At 51.2% G+C, this 17,300-nt stretch overlaps 1 protein-coding gene across 1 annotated transcript; it reads right to left on the reverse strand.

Annotated features, from left to right (window-relative positions):
- Positions 1-9,091: 9,091 nt before the first annotated feature.
- Positions 9,092-10,075, reverse strand: LOC136992997 (olfactory receptor 6F1-like; the record flags this gene model as incomplete). The annotated part of the gene is made up of 1 exon (XM_067303013.1): positions 9,092-10,075. A coding segment is annotated over one exon (984 nt), but the record flags the coding sequence as incomplete, so codon positions are not given.
- Positions 10,076-17,300: the final 7,225 nt, after the last annotated feature.

Here is a 17,300-nt window from a genome sequence, read left to right on the forward strand (position 1 = left end):
GCACACAAGGATGGAGTGAGGAAAGCCAGAGCTCAGCAGAAGCTGGCACCAGAGACCTCAGACATGGAGAGGGCTGTGCTATTATTAAATGACTCTTAAATAATCCCCCAGAGTCTGGGGAGCACCTACGCAGCCCAGGCTGTGCCCCACGTGGGGGTCAGCAAACAGCCATGCTCCTGGATCTGCCAGGATCTGGTGCAGAAGAGAGGCCATGCAAGGCTGGCCTTTTCCCTTCCACTGGGATAGAGAAACCTGCAGGGGGACGCAGGTGGCCATGGACAACCCCACAGCTGGGGTGAGCAGTCAGCATGGGAAAGGGGTGATGTGAGGGGCTGGTCTGGGACGATGGCCTTGGGGCAGCTTCCCCAGTGTGTCCATGCAACACAGGGAACAACCTGGGATCTTCTCTCCTGCACCCGCCATGTCCTGGTGCCTTTCCCAGGAGACCTGCATTTGCCCTCCAAGCACACAGCTCTGTGCTCCCACACTGCCATTCACATGCAGTAGCTGCCTGCTGGCATTTTTCTTCTCCTGGGCCCTTTCCAGACCAGACCAGACCATCCCTGGCTCTCCCCACCTCCCCTGCCCTCTCCCCAGACCACCCAGCAGAGCAGCCCACGGTGGCGGTGGCCCAGCAGCAGTGCCTGTCACAGGGGGCTTCAGAGCTCTGGGCACTCACTCCTCAGCCCCAGACCCTCTGAAGGGCACAGCAGGTCCTGGGGGGCACAGAGGGCTGTCAGCCTCCCCATCAGCCCCCAGGGGGCTGAGGGCCAGCAATGTCACAAGGAAAGGGAGGCTGCTCACTCCATGTCTCCACTGCTCTCGTGACCAGGAGATCCTTAACTTGGACTGCCAGCAGCCCCTCTGGGCAGCTCCTCTTCCCAGGACAGCACACAAGTCCTGGCCCCGGGGCTCCTCAGGCAGCTCCAGTGACAGGGCAGCCTGCCCTGAGCTGACACGCATAGAAACAGGTTTTCATTTATTCCCCCCCACAGAAGCAAACAACTGCGCCTTTGCTTTTCTCTAGGGATGTCCCTGCTCCCCAGAGAGCCTTTCTCCAGGTCAGTGTGTCCGTGTTGTCCTGGCCAGCTTTTCCTGCAGCCCTTCCCCGTGTTCCCGCAGGGCCCCAGGCTAGTGGTGCTGCTCTGCATGGTGAGCGGGCCATGAGACCCTGGGGTGACTCCACACTGGTCGTGATGGTCAGGACAGAGCCAGCTGGACCAGCATCGCTGCACCTGACAACACCCTCCCCAGGATCTGTGGCTGTGGAAGATGCTTGGAGCAATCACAGGGCATTTCACATAGCTCAGGATGTGTTCAGAGGTGTCATTAGACCCAGCCCATTCCCTCTCCTGAGATTTGGTACGTTCCTCAGTTTGGCCCTTTACCTTTGGGTGACTCCACATGGTTTTGCGAGTCTCCACTCACTGGCCATCCCAGGCACACACCGCCCTGGAGATCCCCTCTGCTCTCCGGGTGGCTCCATATTTCCTTCCAGAAGGACGGGCATCTGTGAGCAACCTAGTGATATGTGAGACAGTCCCTGGCAGATACCACTTGACCACTCACACTCTCCAGGGCACTGGACACCCACTGGGCACCCTAACACATCACCCTATGAGCACATTGTCCTTAGTCCTTGGAAAACCCAGGCACGGCAACAGGGCCTTTTTGAGTGCAATTCCCTGAGTACATTCTTGGCTCCCGCTTGGGAGGAAAAGCCCAGTGTTTGTGGAGGGTCATGACAGGGTTAAGTTGGAGGAAAGTTGCACACCATGGGAAAAGGGAACAGGGGAAACTGTTGCTAGCTCGAACAAAGAAGAGTCTCAACAGGAGCAAGTATGCCCAAGGACACCGGTGCAGCTGGGAATGATACATCTTGAGAAAGTACAGATAAACCAGCAAAAGCCAGTGGGAACCAAGGCTAAGAACAAGTCAGCGTTTCTCCAACAAAGAAGCAAACAAGACATGATCGCTGCGTGCGTGATCGGTGTAATGACTGACTACCTGTGACATAATCTGCATAATGATTGGCTTAGCAAAGTATATCTGTGAGTTGCTGAAGTAGCTAACTTTTTAGTATAAATATGTGTCAGAATAAACAATAAATGTCTCAGGACGCAAATCCTCCTGAGTCCGTGCCATTCATCCGCCACAGCCCATGATGACAGACCCACCTGGTTCAGCATCAGCTGCCGTACAATGTAGTCAGACACACCTTCCCAGACAGCAACGGTCTCTGGAAAATAAGGGAAAGACACATCATGCTCTGGGGGGGGGCAGCTCACAGCTGTTCAGCACATGCCTAGCCAAGGAGATGACAAGTGCAAACACATTCGAACTGCATCCCCCTCCCCAAACATACCCCATCCCTGACAGGGGCTCAGCAGCTGAGGTGGGCACTGCCTTGAGGCTACAACCTTTATCTGCCCCCAGGAGGGGTCTGCAGCTGAAACAGAGGCATTAGGACATGCAGATCCTGCCACGGGATATCCACAATGTGTCCCTGAGCTCAAAGGCTTTGGGAAGGAATTACAGGCAGTGCTTGGGGTCCCAGACAGAAAACCCTGCTGAGCTGAGGAAGTCTAAGGATTCCTCTCCAGCACATGCAATTCCAGTAGCCTCTTCAGAGCCCAGCAGGAGCTGCAGGAGCCCTCAGCCTTCCTCAGACAGGTCTCCTTTCCTTCCAGAAGCAGCTCTCACAGGGTGAGCCCCCTCCCTAGGGACACTGGCAAGGGATTTTCACCCAGCGAGAGGACAGTGCTGTGCCCATGGCAGTCCGGGGGCTCAGGGCATCCCCCAGAATCTCCCCTGTGGGGCCAGTTTTCTCTATGGGATCCCCGTACACACAGCCTCTGCACAGCCACCGGAGCAGCTCCAGCTCCCTTCCCCACCAGGAGCTGGGGTGGGCGATCCCTACTGCGAGGCCAGCAGTGACCTCGGGGCAGGGACGTCTGCCCAGGGTGCCCCAGGTCAGCAGGGGCAGCCTCAGGGCCAGTGACCAGAAGTCCTGGTGGCCACACTGGCACCTGAGCCAGAGGGGACCATCAGTCTGGACTCTGGCTGCAGCCCCCAGCCCCGGCCAGCCTCCCCCCGGCCCCAGGGTTTCCACAGCCATGTTCAGAGTTAATGGTCTCTGCGACAGCTCCCGGGAAGGAGATCCTGAAGGCCTTACCATGGGTGGGGAGCACTGGCACCACCTGCCCACACCGCGTCCCATGGTCAGCGTCCCAGAGCTCCATCTTTGTCCTCCTCGCCCTGGGTCACCCCGCAGCAAGAGGTGATGAGGAAACAGCTCCTCTCCTCCTCCTCCTCCTCCACACATCACCGCAGTCCCGCGCAGCCCCTCGCCAGCTCCCGCTTGGGGTCGGCGGCTCCTTGCAGCAGAGTGGTGCCAAGAGCAGCCCCAGCGCCTGGGCTCCCCCGGCCTCGCCGCAACATGTGGGGAGAGGCCAGGACCATGCGGGAGAGGGCAGCTGTCGCCGTGACACGGGATGTCCCCTGTGACCACAGCCCATGTCACAGAGGGGGCACAGCCCCCCTCGCCCCCGGGGCCCCAGCCAGGGCTGTCCCTGCAGTGGGCAGGGGCTGCACGGGGTGGTCGGGGGCTGCCCCTGCCCCCACACAGGCCAGGCCGCAGGGAGAACCCCACCGGGGGTCCCAGCCAGGCTGGGCACTGTGGCTGTGCTCACCCGGCCACGGCCCCCATGCAGGAAACCTGGCTGCGAGGGAGGGCAGCGGGCACTGCACCACACTCACCCCACGGCGACACGGTGCAGGCGGCTGCTGCCACCGGGGAGGAAGCGCTGGCAACTGACTACACCAAAACGCCCAGCAATGACTTGGCAGTGACTAAAACCTTCTTCTGGGCGCTTGAACCAGCGGGTCCTTCCCTTGCCAATGAGCTTCTCCAGAAAACTTGCAGGGAACTGCTGTCCAGCACCGTTAACCTGCAGACGTGTTTGAGACCTAGTGACTGCGGCACCTCAGGGCCTGGGGCGGACGGGGACTGAACAGGGGAAGAGGCAGCGCCAGCAGAGCTGCAGGCACCAGCTCACTAAACACACGGGGATCACAGACCGCTCTGCCTGCACTGCTCTCACACCTGCACCAGCTATTGGCCTCCTCACACCAGCCTACAAACACTTAAACCAGCAGAACTGGAGGAGCGTGGGGACCCTCATGCCAGATGTGGGGCTGACCCTCGCAGAGGCAGGCAGCAGCTGCAGGCACTTGGCAGCAGGTTAAACGCAAGCTCTGAAGATTTCACAAAGATGCTGCAGGAACCATCTCCAAGAAACAAGAGACACTCAGAGGTGTTGCGCAGACCTCTGCTTTGAACACACTCAAACCTAGGGTAGAAATGTCTAAGGGGGTGAGGAAATAAAAGATGGAAAAGCAACTCATACACCCACTTAAATAACTTACTGCCAAAGCAGGGTTCAGCAACTAGGTCTGCAAAAACTTCTCAGCTGCACACTTCCCCACTCAGCAGAAGGCAAGAGGCAAAGTATTAGATCAGCTAAGGCAAAGAGGAAGTCTTGGGAAAACTTCTACTTCAGGAACAGAGAGCAAAAGCACTTTCTAAGGGTTTTTTCTATGTCCTTTCAAAAAGAATAGGAGACACTGGAAGGGTACTTCGGTCTTTTTTCAAAAAAATCATTCCTTTGCCACTGTTATGCTCCCAAACCCAGCTGGTGCTGTCACTGGCCTGACAGGAGAAGGGGCAGCAGCTCCCAGCACTGCGGCTCCAGGCTCCGGGCGGCCCCGCGCCAGGAGACGCTGCCCCGCGCGGCACCAGCCGCCTCTCGCCCCCTCCCTCCCCGCAGGGCCCGGACAGCCCCGGCCCCGCCCCCGCCCCTCAGTTGCTCTCCTCTGCGCCAGTACGCATGCTCCACGGGAGGAGGCGGCACTTCCGGCCCTGTGAGGGGGCGGGGCCTGTGTGTCCACGGCCACCGCCCCTGGTGCTGCCGGCCCCGCCCCCGCTGGGCCCTGCCGCGGCGCCGTTCTCGAGGCCGCGGAGAAGCAGCTGCGGCAGCGGCGGGTGTGCCGGGAGCCCGGAGCGACGCTGCGGCCTGGCATGTGCTCGTGTGCGTGGAGCCTGCGGCGGCTGCTGCCAGCTGGGGCCGGGGCCGGGGAGCGAGGGGGAGCGGCGCCGGGCTGGCCCAGGGCTGCGGGAGTTGTGCTGCAGGGGAGTGTCGGCAGGGAAACGCTGCTGCCGGGGTGCTGCTGCCACAGGGCCCTGCTCTGCCCCGGGGCCTAGGCAAGTCTCCGCAAGGGGATGCAGGTGCACGTCACGGGAGCCCTGGGAGGCCGCGGCCTTTTTTTCAGCAGTGGGCGAACAACCCAGGGCCCATCACAGCCTTTGGCATTATCTGCCGTGAGCGGGTGGCCCTGAAATTTTGTCTCCATCAGCAGCCCAAGAAAGGGGCCAGAGGGGGGATCCCAGAGTGTCCCTCTGCCAGGAGACAATAGAGAAGCGCTGGAGGCCGGCCCAGAGGAGCCACCTGACCATAGAGATAGGCTGTCCAGATGACCATAGAGATGGGAAGTGCTTTGCAGACTGTCCCTCGCCATGGAGACCATGGAGCCGGCGCGGGCGGAGCCAATCCCAGAAAGTCCCCGAGACTCGTGACCCTCCTGAACTCCCGTTCTCACCGCGCTTTCCTTTCCACCCCTTTTTCATCCCACACTACTTCCAGTGCTACCTCCAGGAGAGAAACGTGACTTGTCCCAGTTTCCTGCACATGTTACGTATCACAGCAAATACAGCCCTTCCCTGTTTCTGGGGTTCGACCACAGGTGTGAAACACTGGTGCTGGCTGACATTCAAGATCTTTTCACGATACAAAAAGCATTCCCGGCTTTTACATTTGTGATGCTTTTCCATGTAGACTGGGCACCTCTCTCACAAAATCCTGGACAAACCATTTAAAGACTAACAGCCAGGGCCTTGTGCTGCCCCAGATCTACACATCAGCTTGCAGCTAGGGCACCTTCTTCTTGTGCCCATGTTATCTGCAGTCTCGTAGCAGGCAGAAATGGCAATAATGCAGCTATGGAGATGTTTGTGCAATGCCTGACAAAGCTCAAAAATGTTTCTCGACCCAAATACCTTCCTGCCATCCTTAACATGAGAGTAATGTTTGTTGTGTAAAAGGAGGAAATAGGTCTTGAGATATTTGAGATCATTATTTGGCTTAAATATCCCCCAGCTTTTTTTTACCCTTGGACATGATGAAGATGTGTTTAGTAATGTGTAGCAGATCCTCACACAATGGAGTTTTGCTCAGCACAACTGTCCTGTTCATGGACCACCAACAGAACAGTGGTCATTGCCCCTGCTATTTAGATTGAATAAATAGTGCTATTTTCTGTGGATGGTTTTGAAATGGAGGGTAGAGCATATGGCACTGCCTGTCCAACCCCAGCCACTTTTATGATAAAGGTTGGCAGATGGAAAGTCTGATCAGAAAACAAAACAAAACTGCCTTTGACTCTAGGGGATCACTGACCCAAACACTTATAAACTCTCTGTATTTGTATTGCTTAAATCAATAGTGGGGAACTAGAAAGATATGTGCCAAAGCTGGTCCTTCACGCTGCAACCCCAAAGCCTAAGCCTCTGTGCCCTTTGGGAACCACAAGGTGACGGAGAAGCGGGACCTCAACATCAAGACCAAGTGGCTGCAGCACCTCCAGGACCTGTGCTGTTAAAGGACACTGGATCCAGTGGATTTTTGAATAAAGGGATTCCTCCTTCCTGGTCCGCTGGAAGGGAGACTGCTGTGGTTCCCTGTTCCCTGGTCATGCCAGCAGCGAGACGGGGCATGTACTTCCAAGAGGCATACACATACTCTGTACGGACATGGTCGACCACCAAAAAATCACCTCCAGCAGGGGCACAGTACCTTTACAGGCACCACAGAGACATGAGCAGCACTCATAAACATGAACGATACAAACGGCCTGGTCCTGTTCTTGCTCAGCAGCTAATCAGACTCAAAGCTTGCAGGAGACCTCACACGCACCCTCGCACGGGTGTCTCTGGTAGCTGGCTGCCTTGACGTCTGCAAGCCTTCCACACATGTGCTCATGCAGAACAGCGAGCACGCTCACCCAGAAAAGAGCTAGGAAAAGGATTTAATACAATGATAGGCTACACCGCAGAGACCAGGTACACAGCCTGGCCAGACAAGTGTCCTTGCCAGCAGCTTGCTTGCACATGATTGGCCCCTTTTATTCCCTCTGCCTCCATTTTCCCATGCTGCTTCTTCCATGATCCAGCTTGATCCCTCCCTTTCTCCAGCTTTATCCCCTTTGAAATAAACAGCCCATCTCCAAGTATTTTTCTTTCATTGGTGCCAGTTTTACTGCCTATGTACTCAAGTTTAATATTTCTGGTACTGTTAGCTAGGCAACCTCTGGCTCATACGGTGCTTCTGATATCATTACCTCGGTACTGCTGGTGCTGCAAGAGTCTACTCCCCGAAGGTTCCCCAATACGCGAGTTATGTGTGACGCTTGTCCTTTTCTCATATAACTCTCCCTTAACCACCACTGAAATCCAGCCATCGCTCACCGTGCTGTCTGGAACTTGGCAGGGTCTCATTCTGTTCCCTGCAGTGTCCAATGATTTCTCATAGCCACTAGTTTCTCACGCCCTGTTCAGTTATCTCAACTCTGAGGCAGAGCCTAGTCGTCTGCCTGCATACCCTAACCCTGTGTTGCTGGTGGAGCTGTGGGTCTGGATGGGAAGACCCAGGGCTGCCACATCCTTCACTGTGGTGCACAAGGACCCAGCCAGAGCAAGATGACTGAGCTGCCCAAGAGCGCCCAGGTGCTCTGCTGAGCTGAGCTTTGGTCACCCAAAACGCCGTAGCTTCCTTGGGGTCCCACATGAGGAGTCGGGCTGCAGAGATGAACTGGACCCAGTTTTCCTAAAAAGAGTTCACCCTTATAGAATTCCCTTTGGAAATGGGACGCTCAAGCACAAAATTTAAAGAAGCTGTTAACAGTAATTCTGCTCCTCAGAAGCCCTAACAAAATGAAATGCTGATTAGAAACAACTGCAAAGGAGTAAAGCAATGGCAATGCTTTCCCTTCCCCTGTGCTTTGTTTTTCCCTGTGGACTGCAAAATAAAAGGAGAAAAGGGATCTCTGTGTGCTGATTATTTTTCTAACAGATGTTTCCTTTTATCAATTGAACATGCTTCTGCCCATCCCTTTGGCATGTAAAGATATGGATAGAGACAGAAGTGTAAAATAAGGGGGGAATATATAATTTCATTGATGGACAAGAAGAAAAAAGTGTGATAGAAGCATACATAGTTTATTTGAAATAATTCTCAAACATGAAATACTCCTTCAACAAAGAAAAAGAAGGTAGAAAATGCCTAATTATCCAAGAAGAAATACATTCTTTTTTTTTTTTTTTTTCCCTTCAGGAAAATGCATCCTGGAGTCACCAGTGGAGATAAAGCAGGGCTTTTAATAGTGGACAAACTGACAGTATGTTATGAAAATATGCATTTTTAAGAAATCTCCCTCCAAAGTGAATAATAAAACTATCATCTGCATGCTATCATTGACAAATCAGTGAGGCTGTCTTCATCACACTAATGAAACTGAGAAGTGTATTATGGATTTGAATCCAATGAATTTGAGCCCATTGTAGTGTCTGAGCTTAATTTTCATGTTTAGCATCTTCTGTTATTCAGTGAGAGAAGACATTTTGCGCTTTCCTCAACACCCCTTGGACATTGTCCCCAGAGTTTTCAGCTAAATTTCCTGAGATGACTTATGAAAACTTCCTTGTGTCAGCATGCACTGGCAGTCTAAGTCCCAGTCCCAGCAAAGTTTGTGTGTGTGTGTGTGTGTGTGTGTGTGTGTGTTCAACATTTTATTAATATTTTTTAGATGTTGTTTATAATAACCCCCTGTAACCAAGACACACAATTCACATTCCTTCCTTTCACTACTACAATCCAATGAGAAAATAAATCTCCTGAGGCACCTGTATTTAATAGCTATATATATGTGTGTGTGATACAACACTGACATATAATTAGAATTGCTGTCATGAAAAGCATCATGACCGGGGGAAAAGCCAAACCTCTGGACGGCCAAGGGCTTCCTCCAGGGCCAGCTTCACAGTCTTGTTTCTGAGACTGTAGATGAAGGGGTTTAAGAATGGGTACAGGACAGTGTTCAGCAAAGCTACAATTGTGTTGGTCTCCAAGGAAACCCCTTCTGAGGGCCGTGCATAGAGAACAATGCAGCTTCCATAGACAATGGCTAAGGCAGTGAGATGGGAAGAACATGTAGCAAAAGCTTTCCTCCTCCCAGATGCTGATGGCATGTGCAGAATACAGTGGAAGATGCACATGGAGGACACCATGATTAAACATAAGGAACCCAGCACTACAAATGATATGAAAATGGAGTCTGCTTTCCAAAGCAGGGTGGTGTCAGAGCAGGACAGTTTGAATAAGGGGGAGCTGTCACAAAAAAAATGCTGGATCTTGTTGGGGCCACAGAAAGTCAGCTTTGAGAACAGAACCAGGTGGTAACTCGAGAGTGTGAAGCCTAGGACCCACGCAGCAACAACCAGGTGGGTGCAGAGCTGCTGCTTCATGATGGCAGCATAATGCAAAGGTTGGCAGATGGCAACATAGCGGTCAAAGGACATGACAACAAGGAGAGCGAACTCTGTAAAACCGAGGGCAACATAGAAATAGGACTGGGCAAAGCAGCTCTTTAATGAGATTGTTCTCCTTCCAGAGCTCAGAATCACCAACAGTTTGATGGTTGTGGAGGATGTGAACCAGATTTCCAGGAATGCCAGATTGCTGATGAAAAAGTACATGGGGGTTTGCAGGCGGTGATCCACACACATGAGGAAGATGATCATTGTGTTCCCCGTCACTGTTGTCGGGTATATGAGTAGAAGGAGCAGGGAGAGAAATTGCTGTAGTCTTTGATCAAGCCCTGAGAAACCCTTCAGGATGAACTCAGCAACTATAGTTTCATTTCCTGGTTCTATGTCTAATTTCAGTACATGCTGCTGAGACAGGAGCACGAAGAAGCAAGCGTGAGAATTTCACAGTCTCGACGGGAGGGTAGATCCTTCCTTCTTTGCTCCCTTGCTTGCTTCCTAGGTAGCACAGACAGAAATTTTCCTCTCAGCCATTCATCGCACCCTGATTTCTCCGCTTCACATTTACAGTCCTCAGAGATTTTACTGTCTTCTTTCTACTTTTTCCAGCCACTCACAAAGGAGTCTTTCTCAAGAGCACAGTATTGTAAAGACGTTGTGAACTAGTTCATGCCATGCCTGGGAAATTCCCTGTTCACTTAGACCTATTGCAAACATAAATCACATCTGTGCTTCAAAAGCCAACCTAATCTCCCAGCAAAAGTACTTACTAGTATCTACAGATGCCAGTCCATCCATTTAGATAAGTATTTGGAAAGTTATTCCTTCTATTTTTCGGTGCTTGCCTTTTTTGACTTGGAACATCTGTGAGGCTGCTGGTTTCAAAACAAGCCAGTACTGAGCATCTCTTCTGTAATCCCCTGCTTTCTTCCACATCTTCTTCCTCTCTGTTTCTCCAGAAACACTGAGGAAACATTGTTATTAAATGTCCTGACCTAAATGCCTTGCTTTCCCTTTAGGGGAGGGAGGGAATCTTCTCATCTTAAAGAACTTAAAGGCTGTCCTTTTGATTATTTGAAATAGGAAGGCTCTGGAACAACAACAACAAAAAATTACTAAGCCAGGTTATATTTTAGACATTGGGCACTTCGATTTGAGCAAGTTAGCTTCCTCCCATCTTGTCAGTGCAGAAAGAGAGAAGAGTGTCTGGAAGAGACTGGTAACATTTCTTTCGCCTGTCAATTATGGTCCTGGAGGATCCCGTCTCTAGAGCTCTCTTGACTATACAGGGAGCCAAGGAAAAATGAGTACAGACACCAGCTGCTCACAGACACCTCTAATGAAGTCAATGAAATCACTATTTCTGTCTCCACCCTCTTAATTAATTTAGTAGCTAATTTCTTTTTCAAGCCAAAGAACATGTCCAACAGAAGGAAGCCCAAGGAAAACATAGGCAATAAATACAGACATTTTCCCTCCACCTTTGCATTTGGTTTTAGACATATAAAGGAAAGGAGCAGATGACTCCACAAATAGGATGTTTCAATAGTGCAAGGGCAGGAGGAGATGATGATGGGTTTCAAGCAGTGAAACAGAGGTTCTCTACAGACTGTGTTCTTAGTCTGCTGGATGTCACCTAAAATCATGCTTCTCCTGAATGTACTTTCTTAGAGAAACCTGCAAAGCTGCTGAGAGCTTACAGCAAAGCAGCTTCTCTGCTCACCATGGGGGTAACCCTCTTGAACCCTTTTATCAGGCTTTGGTTGGTTCAAAGGATTTGCTGTATTCAGGCCCCACGTAGCCAAAAATGGAGATACCCTATGCGATAGTGACTATGGCAGTGTGAGATATGCAGGTGAAGAAGGCTTCTTATGGCTTTCCCAGAGGGTATTCTCAGGATCTAGTGCAGGCATAAGACACAGGGGTCAGTGTGAAGGAGCTCAGCAACATAGCGGAGAAGGGAACAAAGCTCATGTTTGAAGGTAGCTGGTGCCCATGCAGGTTGCTCTCATCAAAGGGATGAGACCACAGAAGAAAGAGTCTCTTTACCGGGGACACAGGGTACCTTGGTATATCAGATGGTGGAGCTGAGCAAGAATAGAGATGCCATCACCCAATGGGTAAAGATGAGTGTGGAGCACAGCCAGGGCTTCATACAGATGGTACAGTGTGACAGGTTGCAAATGGCCCCACAGCAATTGAAAGACATCACAACAAGCAGGTTGAGCTCAGCTGTGCCCAGGAAGATGAAAAGGAAGGTCTGGAACCGGCAAGCAGCTGTGGGATGGTCTTAATCTCCAAGATGAGGTCGACAAACCTTTTAGGGGCAAAGGGAACCAAATATCTAAGAAGGAGAAGCTGCTGGGGAAGAGATACGCTGGTGTGGAACTGATTGAGCCAAATGATGGCTATCATGACCATATTCCCCATGGCAGTGAGCAGATAAATCACCCATGACAGCATGAAGAAGAGGATTTGCATTTGAGGAGTGACTGAAAAGGCCTTCAGGAAGAATTTGCTTGCTATGGTACGGTTGGGAGGATCCATTTCAGAACCCAGTCAGTTGAAGGTGTGACAAGAGTAACTAATGTCATGCATGGTGAAATTCGTCTTGCTGCCTTCATCAACTTTCCCTTCCCTTTTCCTAGTCCTACTTTTCTTTCTTGAGGTGGGAGACCAGAACTGCACAAGGGATTCTCATTTTCTCTTTGTTTATATTCAATGCCATGAAAGAAATGTTAATTCATCCCACCTGTCTTTAGACACAGGAAACAACTCTCCTGCCTCACTTGCTTGCAGTAGTCCGGAGTGCTAGCTAAGAGCCAGTACTTGTGGCAAAAGCTTTGGAAATCAAGTTTCAGGTATGAAATTCAGGTTTCTCTTACAGTCATAATTGTGGTGTGGGTGGGTAACAGGCTATCAGGCCTGTGCCTGTGTGTGCACTCAGAGCACTCAAGTCATGAATCCCCTGGGTGGTCCAGGAACTCCCTCATCTAGTAATCCACACAGGTGAGCTGATGGGCAGGTTTGAGACAGGGGATGGATTTGAAACTAGGAGATTGACCGAATTCCTAACACCTTCAAAATCAGGTGTTGGACTGACTGGTGCAGGGCTTCTCCAAGTGGGTATTTCAGACAGTTCTAGAGATTTCCAGAGGCAGATCCTCCTGCGTCTGGACCAATTCCTGTGCTTAAATGTGGTGAGTACCATCACAGGTGGAGTATCTGGCTGTTTCAGAATCTCTGCAGCGGTTCCTGCTGCAGAACTGATTAAATTGTAAATACTTAAGACCCTTGAAAATTGACAGTAGAAACTGCTCCTGCAAATGAAGAAGCGGCCATGTAGGACAGTCTTTTATGCATTCTTAGGAGAATTAGGAGATGCTTTGGTGTGTAGTTTGAGGTAATCAGTAGCAATGGCTCATGCATATGCTGGAGAGGTCACACAGGACCACAAGCCAGCTGGACTATAAAAATTCCCCAGAGGAACAGTTCGGGGAGTCTCATCTGATCCAGTGGAAGCCACTATTGGAAGGACCCTGGCAAAGGAGACTGCCACCACCATCTGGACAGTAACCAACCATCCCGTTCAAGAGATTTGATGCCCCTTGTGAGTGTTACCTGTGACACGCCAATAGAGGGGCGTCTGTGATTCTTTCAGATTCGGGGTTTATTTGCACTGAACTCCAAGACATCATCATTTGTCAAGTATGAGAATTTATTAGAGATAAGAGGTTATAACAAAAAAAAGCTAGAAATATAACAACTGAAAAAATATATATACATATCAGAGCTCTACAGTTAAATCATGGATGCACGGTACAGCGACTGCTCTCGCCCTTTATTGGCCACCCTTCCGGTACGGTTTTGCCCAGATTCTCCTCACCACGCCATTGACATCCACAGGCCAGCTGATGGTCGGTCAGAATCCACACCAACTTCTGTGGCTTACTCTCTTTTATAGCCAGTCAAAACAACGCCAGACCGCAGTTACACAAAAGCTGTATGGCCTCAGTCAATAACAGCATGCACATCAACAGGTAACCTAGTGCTCAGCCCACAGCACTGCTCAGTTGGCAACAGCACCCATGAACAGGTCATTCTGTGGGGAATGGTTCCACAGCACCTAGATGTTTATGGGGTGAGTCTGTGGTGTCGCTTCTCCTCTGTCTGGAATTGTCAGTCGTGGGGTTGTTAGATGGTTGCCCCCAGGCTGCAGCAACCCCACAGTGTGGTGGCTCCAGCCGTGATGCACCCAGGGTTCCTTAACTCCTGGGATCACCCCAGAGCAAACCCCTCTTCTGTGGGCTGCACCATCCAGAGTCCCACGCTTGCCTGTGTGGCGCCTGTCACTCCACCCCTTGACACCGCCAGACACACGCATTTATTTCAGAAGTCAGCAAATTCCCCTTGGTGTGCAGCGGGCGGCTTTTGGGTAAGCACAGTACTGGGGAAATGCGCACTGCTATTAATAGACGCCAATAGCAAAGCATGCCCATTTGCAGTAACACGTAAACAACTGTTAAAAATAACAGTCTTAATCCTAATAGCAACATGATTGGTCTGGCCTATTGACCCAAATTCGGTGAATCCAAGTGTTGTTCCAGCTCCATATCTTAACACAGAAATCTTATTTCCTTTAATTGCAGGCATTTCTTTCCTGCACCGAAAGATCAGTTTGTTCCCCTAGCTGGGATAGTTCCCTTTAGAGGAGCTTCAAATAGAGTTGGTCACCTTTTTTTTTATTATTCTTTTCCCATATTTCCCTGTCTTCTCTATAGGAAACAGACAACTTTAACTTCAGATCAACAGCTGTTACAATTATGCTTAGATTTTACCATCTTTTTCTCTTTCTTTCCTTTCCTTTCATCAAGGGAAGGTGTTAGCCCCTTCCTTAGGATCATCAATTTTTACAAACACTAGAATACAGCCGTTGAGTTTCATTATCAGCCTGGTATGTGTATCCTCTCATTCTTAGGTCTGCCATCTTCCTTTGATGTTACTTCTCTCCTGGCTCCTAGATTCATTCTATTATTTAGATACTTTTAAAAAACACATTACTTAGCCTAACAATTCTACCACTCTTTCTGGCTGCTTCTTTTCAAGTTGTTGCTCTTCAGAGGGTCACTCTGTAAAACCCAGACAAAAAGAAAAGCCTACCAAGGCCATTAGGTTGTTATAGTTTGGTTTTAACTGTAACTGCTGAAGCTACTTCTTTTAAGGTTACTCGGTTGCATCCATCTATTATTCACATTTGAACAGGGGTTTTTTTTTTTTTCATTGATTTTTCTTTATGCTCAGAAACTTTTACTACAGCTTGGGGCATTTTCCAGCCCCTGCTGGTTTCTGGTGTACTTAAAGATGCCGGCTTTCCGCATTCGAGGTCTTTTCTTGTTTCCTAACTCTGCCCCTGGGGCTCTTATCTGCAGAGCCCGATCTCCACCCTGAGCCCTCCTGTGCCTCAGTGCCAGGCAGAGCAGTTACACTGGGCAGGGGGGGCAGAGCGTTTCTCACGTTCTTGTGAGAAACAAGCTGCCCAAGCCCGGTCCTGCTTTCCACCCAAAGCCCCCCCTGCTTCGCTCCCTCTCCTCTTTCACCTCTCTCTTTCACGTCTGTTTTTCTTCCACATGGTGGACTCCGATTGGCTGACAGAGCCTTCAGTGAAATCCAGACCCGCCCCCCCTCCTCCTGCCAGCCAATAGGCAGGTCGCAAATCAGCAGCTGCCTATGGGAATGAGCTAGGGGAGGAGTCACAGTGTTGCAGTGTCCAGATGGAGTGTTGTAAAGGTGAGGCTACAAACTGTCCATTTAATCGGGGAATGGGGGAACAGAAGAGAGAGCCAGACAGCTCCTGGGGGTCCCGGGCGATGCTGGGGGCCGTGCTGCTCTTGGGGATCCCAGACCAGGCTGTGTTTCTGTACAAAAGTCTGGAAAAGTCTTGATGCAAGCCCCTAGAGAAGAGGGATTTTCCTGAGCACTCAGAGAAACCCATGCAGGACCCAGGGATGTTGAGGGAAACCCATCGCACCCACCCCCAAGCCCACTGCTCTCCCTGGAGACCTTCCTGGATCCTCGGGCTGGGAACAGGAGGGGGTCTGTGGGCACAGCCATGTCCCAGACTAGCCTCCTTCAGGCCTTCAGATTCACAACATGTCACAGCTTCAAATGAGCTCTCTAAAGCAGCACTTCCCATGCCCCTGGTGTGGAGAGAAGACTTTGGGTAGACAAACAGGAGACACAGGAGAGAAAGGTCAAAGACATCAGGCTGCAGAGCTGGGGCTCCCAGCATCACAGAGGGGGTGCCACAGGCTCAAGAAGCAACCCAAAGAAGTAAAGGAGTCCTTCCTTTTGCAGTGACTTGGAAAGCCACATCTCTCACAGTATTCAAGGGGGATGGAGTCTCTCTTCTGCAAGATTTGCCCCAAAACTGTGCAGAGATTAGGAAAAGCAGGAAGGCTGGTTGTAGGGATGCTCTCAAACTTCAGCAGCTGCAGAGCTGGGAGCTGGTCATCTCACAAACTTGGGAGTGAGTCAAAATGCACGTCCTGAGGCATCGCACTGCCTCATAGGCTCTGCACCGGAGCCTGGACAGCAGCACTGCAGTGTGTGAGCATGTCCTGAGAAGCCCAGAGTCATAAAATGTGGGAGATCCAGGATGTCGGGGCTGTACAGACCCGGGAGAGCAAGGGTGCCTGCGGGGAGGAGGAGGGCAGGGGGCTGAGGAGCGTACCCAGGGGAGAATTCTCGCACAGCCCCAAGGTGACACTGAAAAGCACAAGGACCAAATGAGGCCCAGGGATGAGAAATGGCTTCCTCAGGCTCAGCCAGAAGGAAAGATGGGCAAACTTCATGGGAAATGGGAAAACTTCCCCACATTTGCTACCTGGCCTCGCCCATGGCTTTGGAGCCTGGCAGGCTCCAGGGTCCTGGATAAGGGCCTCTGGATGATGTGTGTTAAGGCTATGTTTGCTCTTCTCTGGCATAGCATCTCTAGCTCAAGCACTGCCGACTGAGAAACCTTGCTGAGCACTTTTAAAAGCAGAGATCCTGCCTTGGTGCCTAAAGGAGGAAAGCTACGTCCTGTCCCACATTGTCCTGCATCCTGCTTCCACAAAAAGAGGGGCCCACAGCAGAAACCAGTTTTGAGGCTCACCAAAGCATTTCTCAGCCTGTGGCCATGCTTTGTGCTGGTTCATCCCACATGCTTTGGATCCTGTAAAAACGCCAACCCCCAAACCCCAGATTCCTGCACAGGTCTGCCCAGTGCAGTGACCTGTCAGTGCAGGGGCGCAGAAGTGACTTCTCCAGTGCCCCATTTGAGATATTTCACAGTCTTTGACACTGTCTGGAGACATTCCTGAAGGATTTATCAGAAAATTATGGAAAATAACTGCAGTGAAGGGAAGTGATGGCTTTCCAGGATGTGAGGGGAAATCTCTCTGCTCTCTCCCTGGCTGTGCCATCTCCATGGCAGTGACCTACAGAGCCCCCAGATGACACGAGCTGAGGTCACAATGGGACGTGCCACATCACAGGGAGGTCTCCCCGGTGTCGTTGTGGGGACCCTCACTTCCCTGTGAGGCCCAGGCACTCCTGGGCACTGCTCACACCCTCCCCACGGCTGCCTTTCGTAGTGGCTCCA

This window comes from Apteryx mantelli, chromosome 11 (assembly GCF_036417845.1).
Source record: "Apteryx mantelli isolate bAptMan1 chromosome 11, bAptMan1.hap1, whole genome shotgun sequence".
Classification (NCBI taxonomy): Eukaryota; Metazoa; Chordata; class Aves; order Apterygiformes; family Apterygidae; genus Apteryx; species Apteryx mantelli.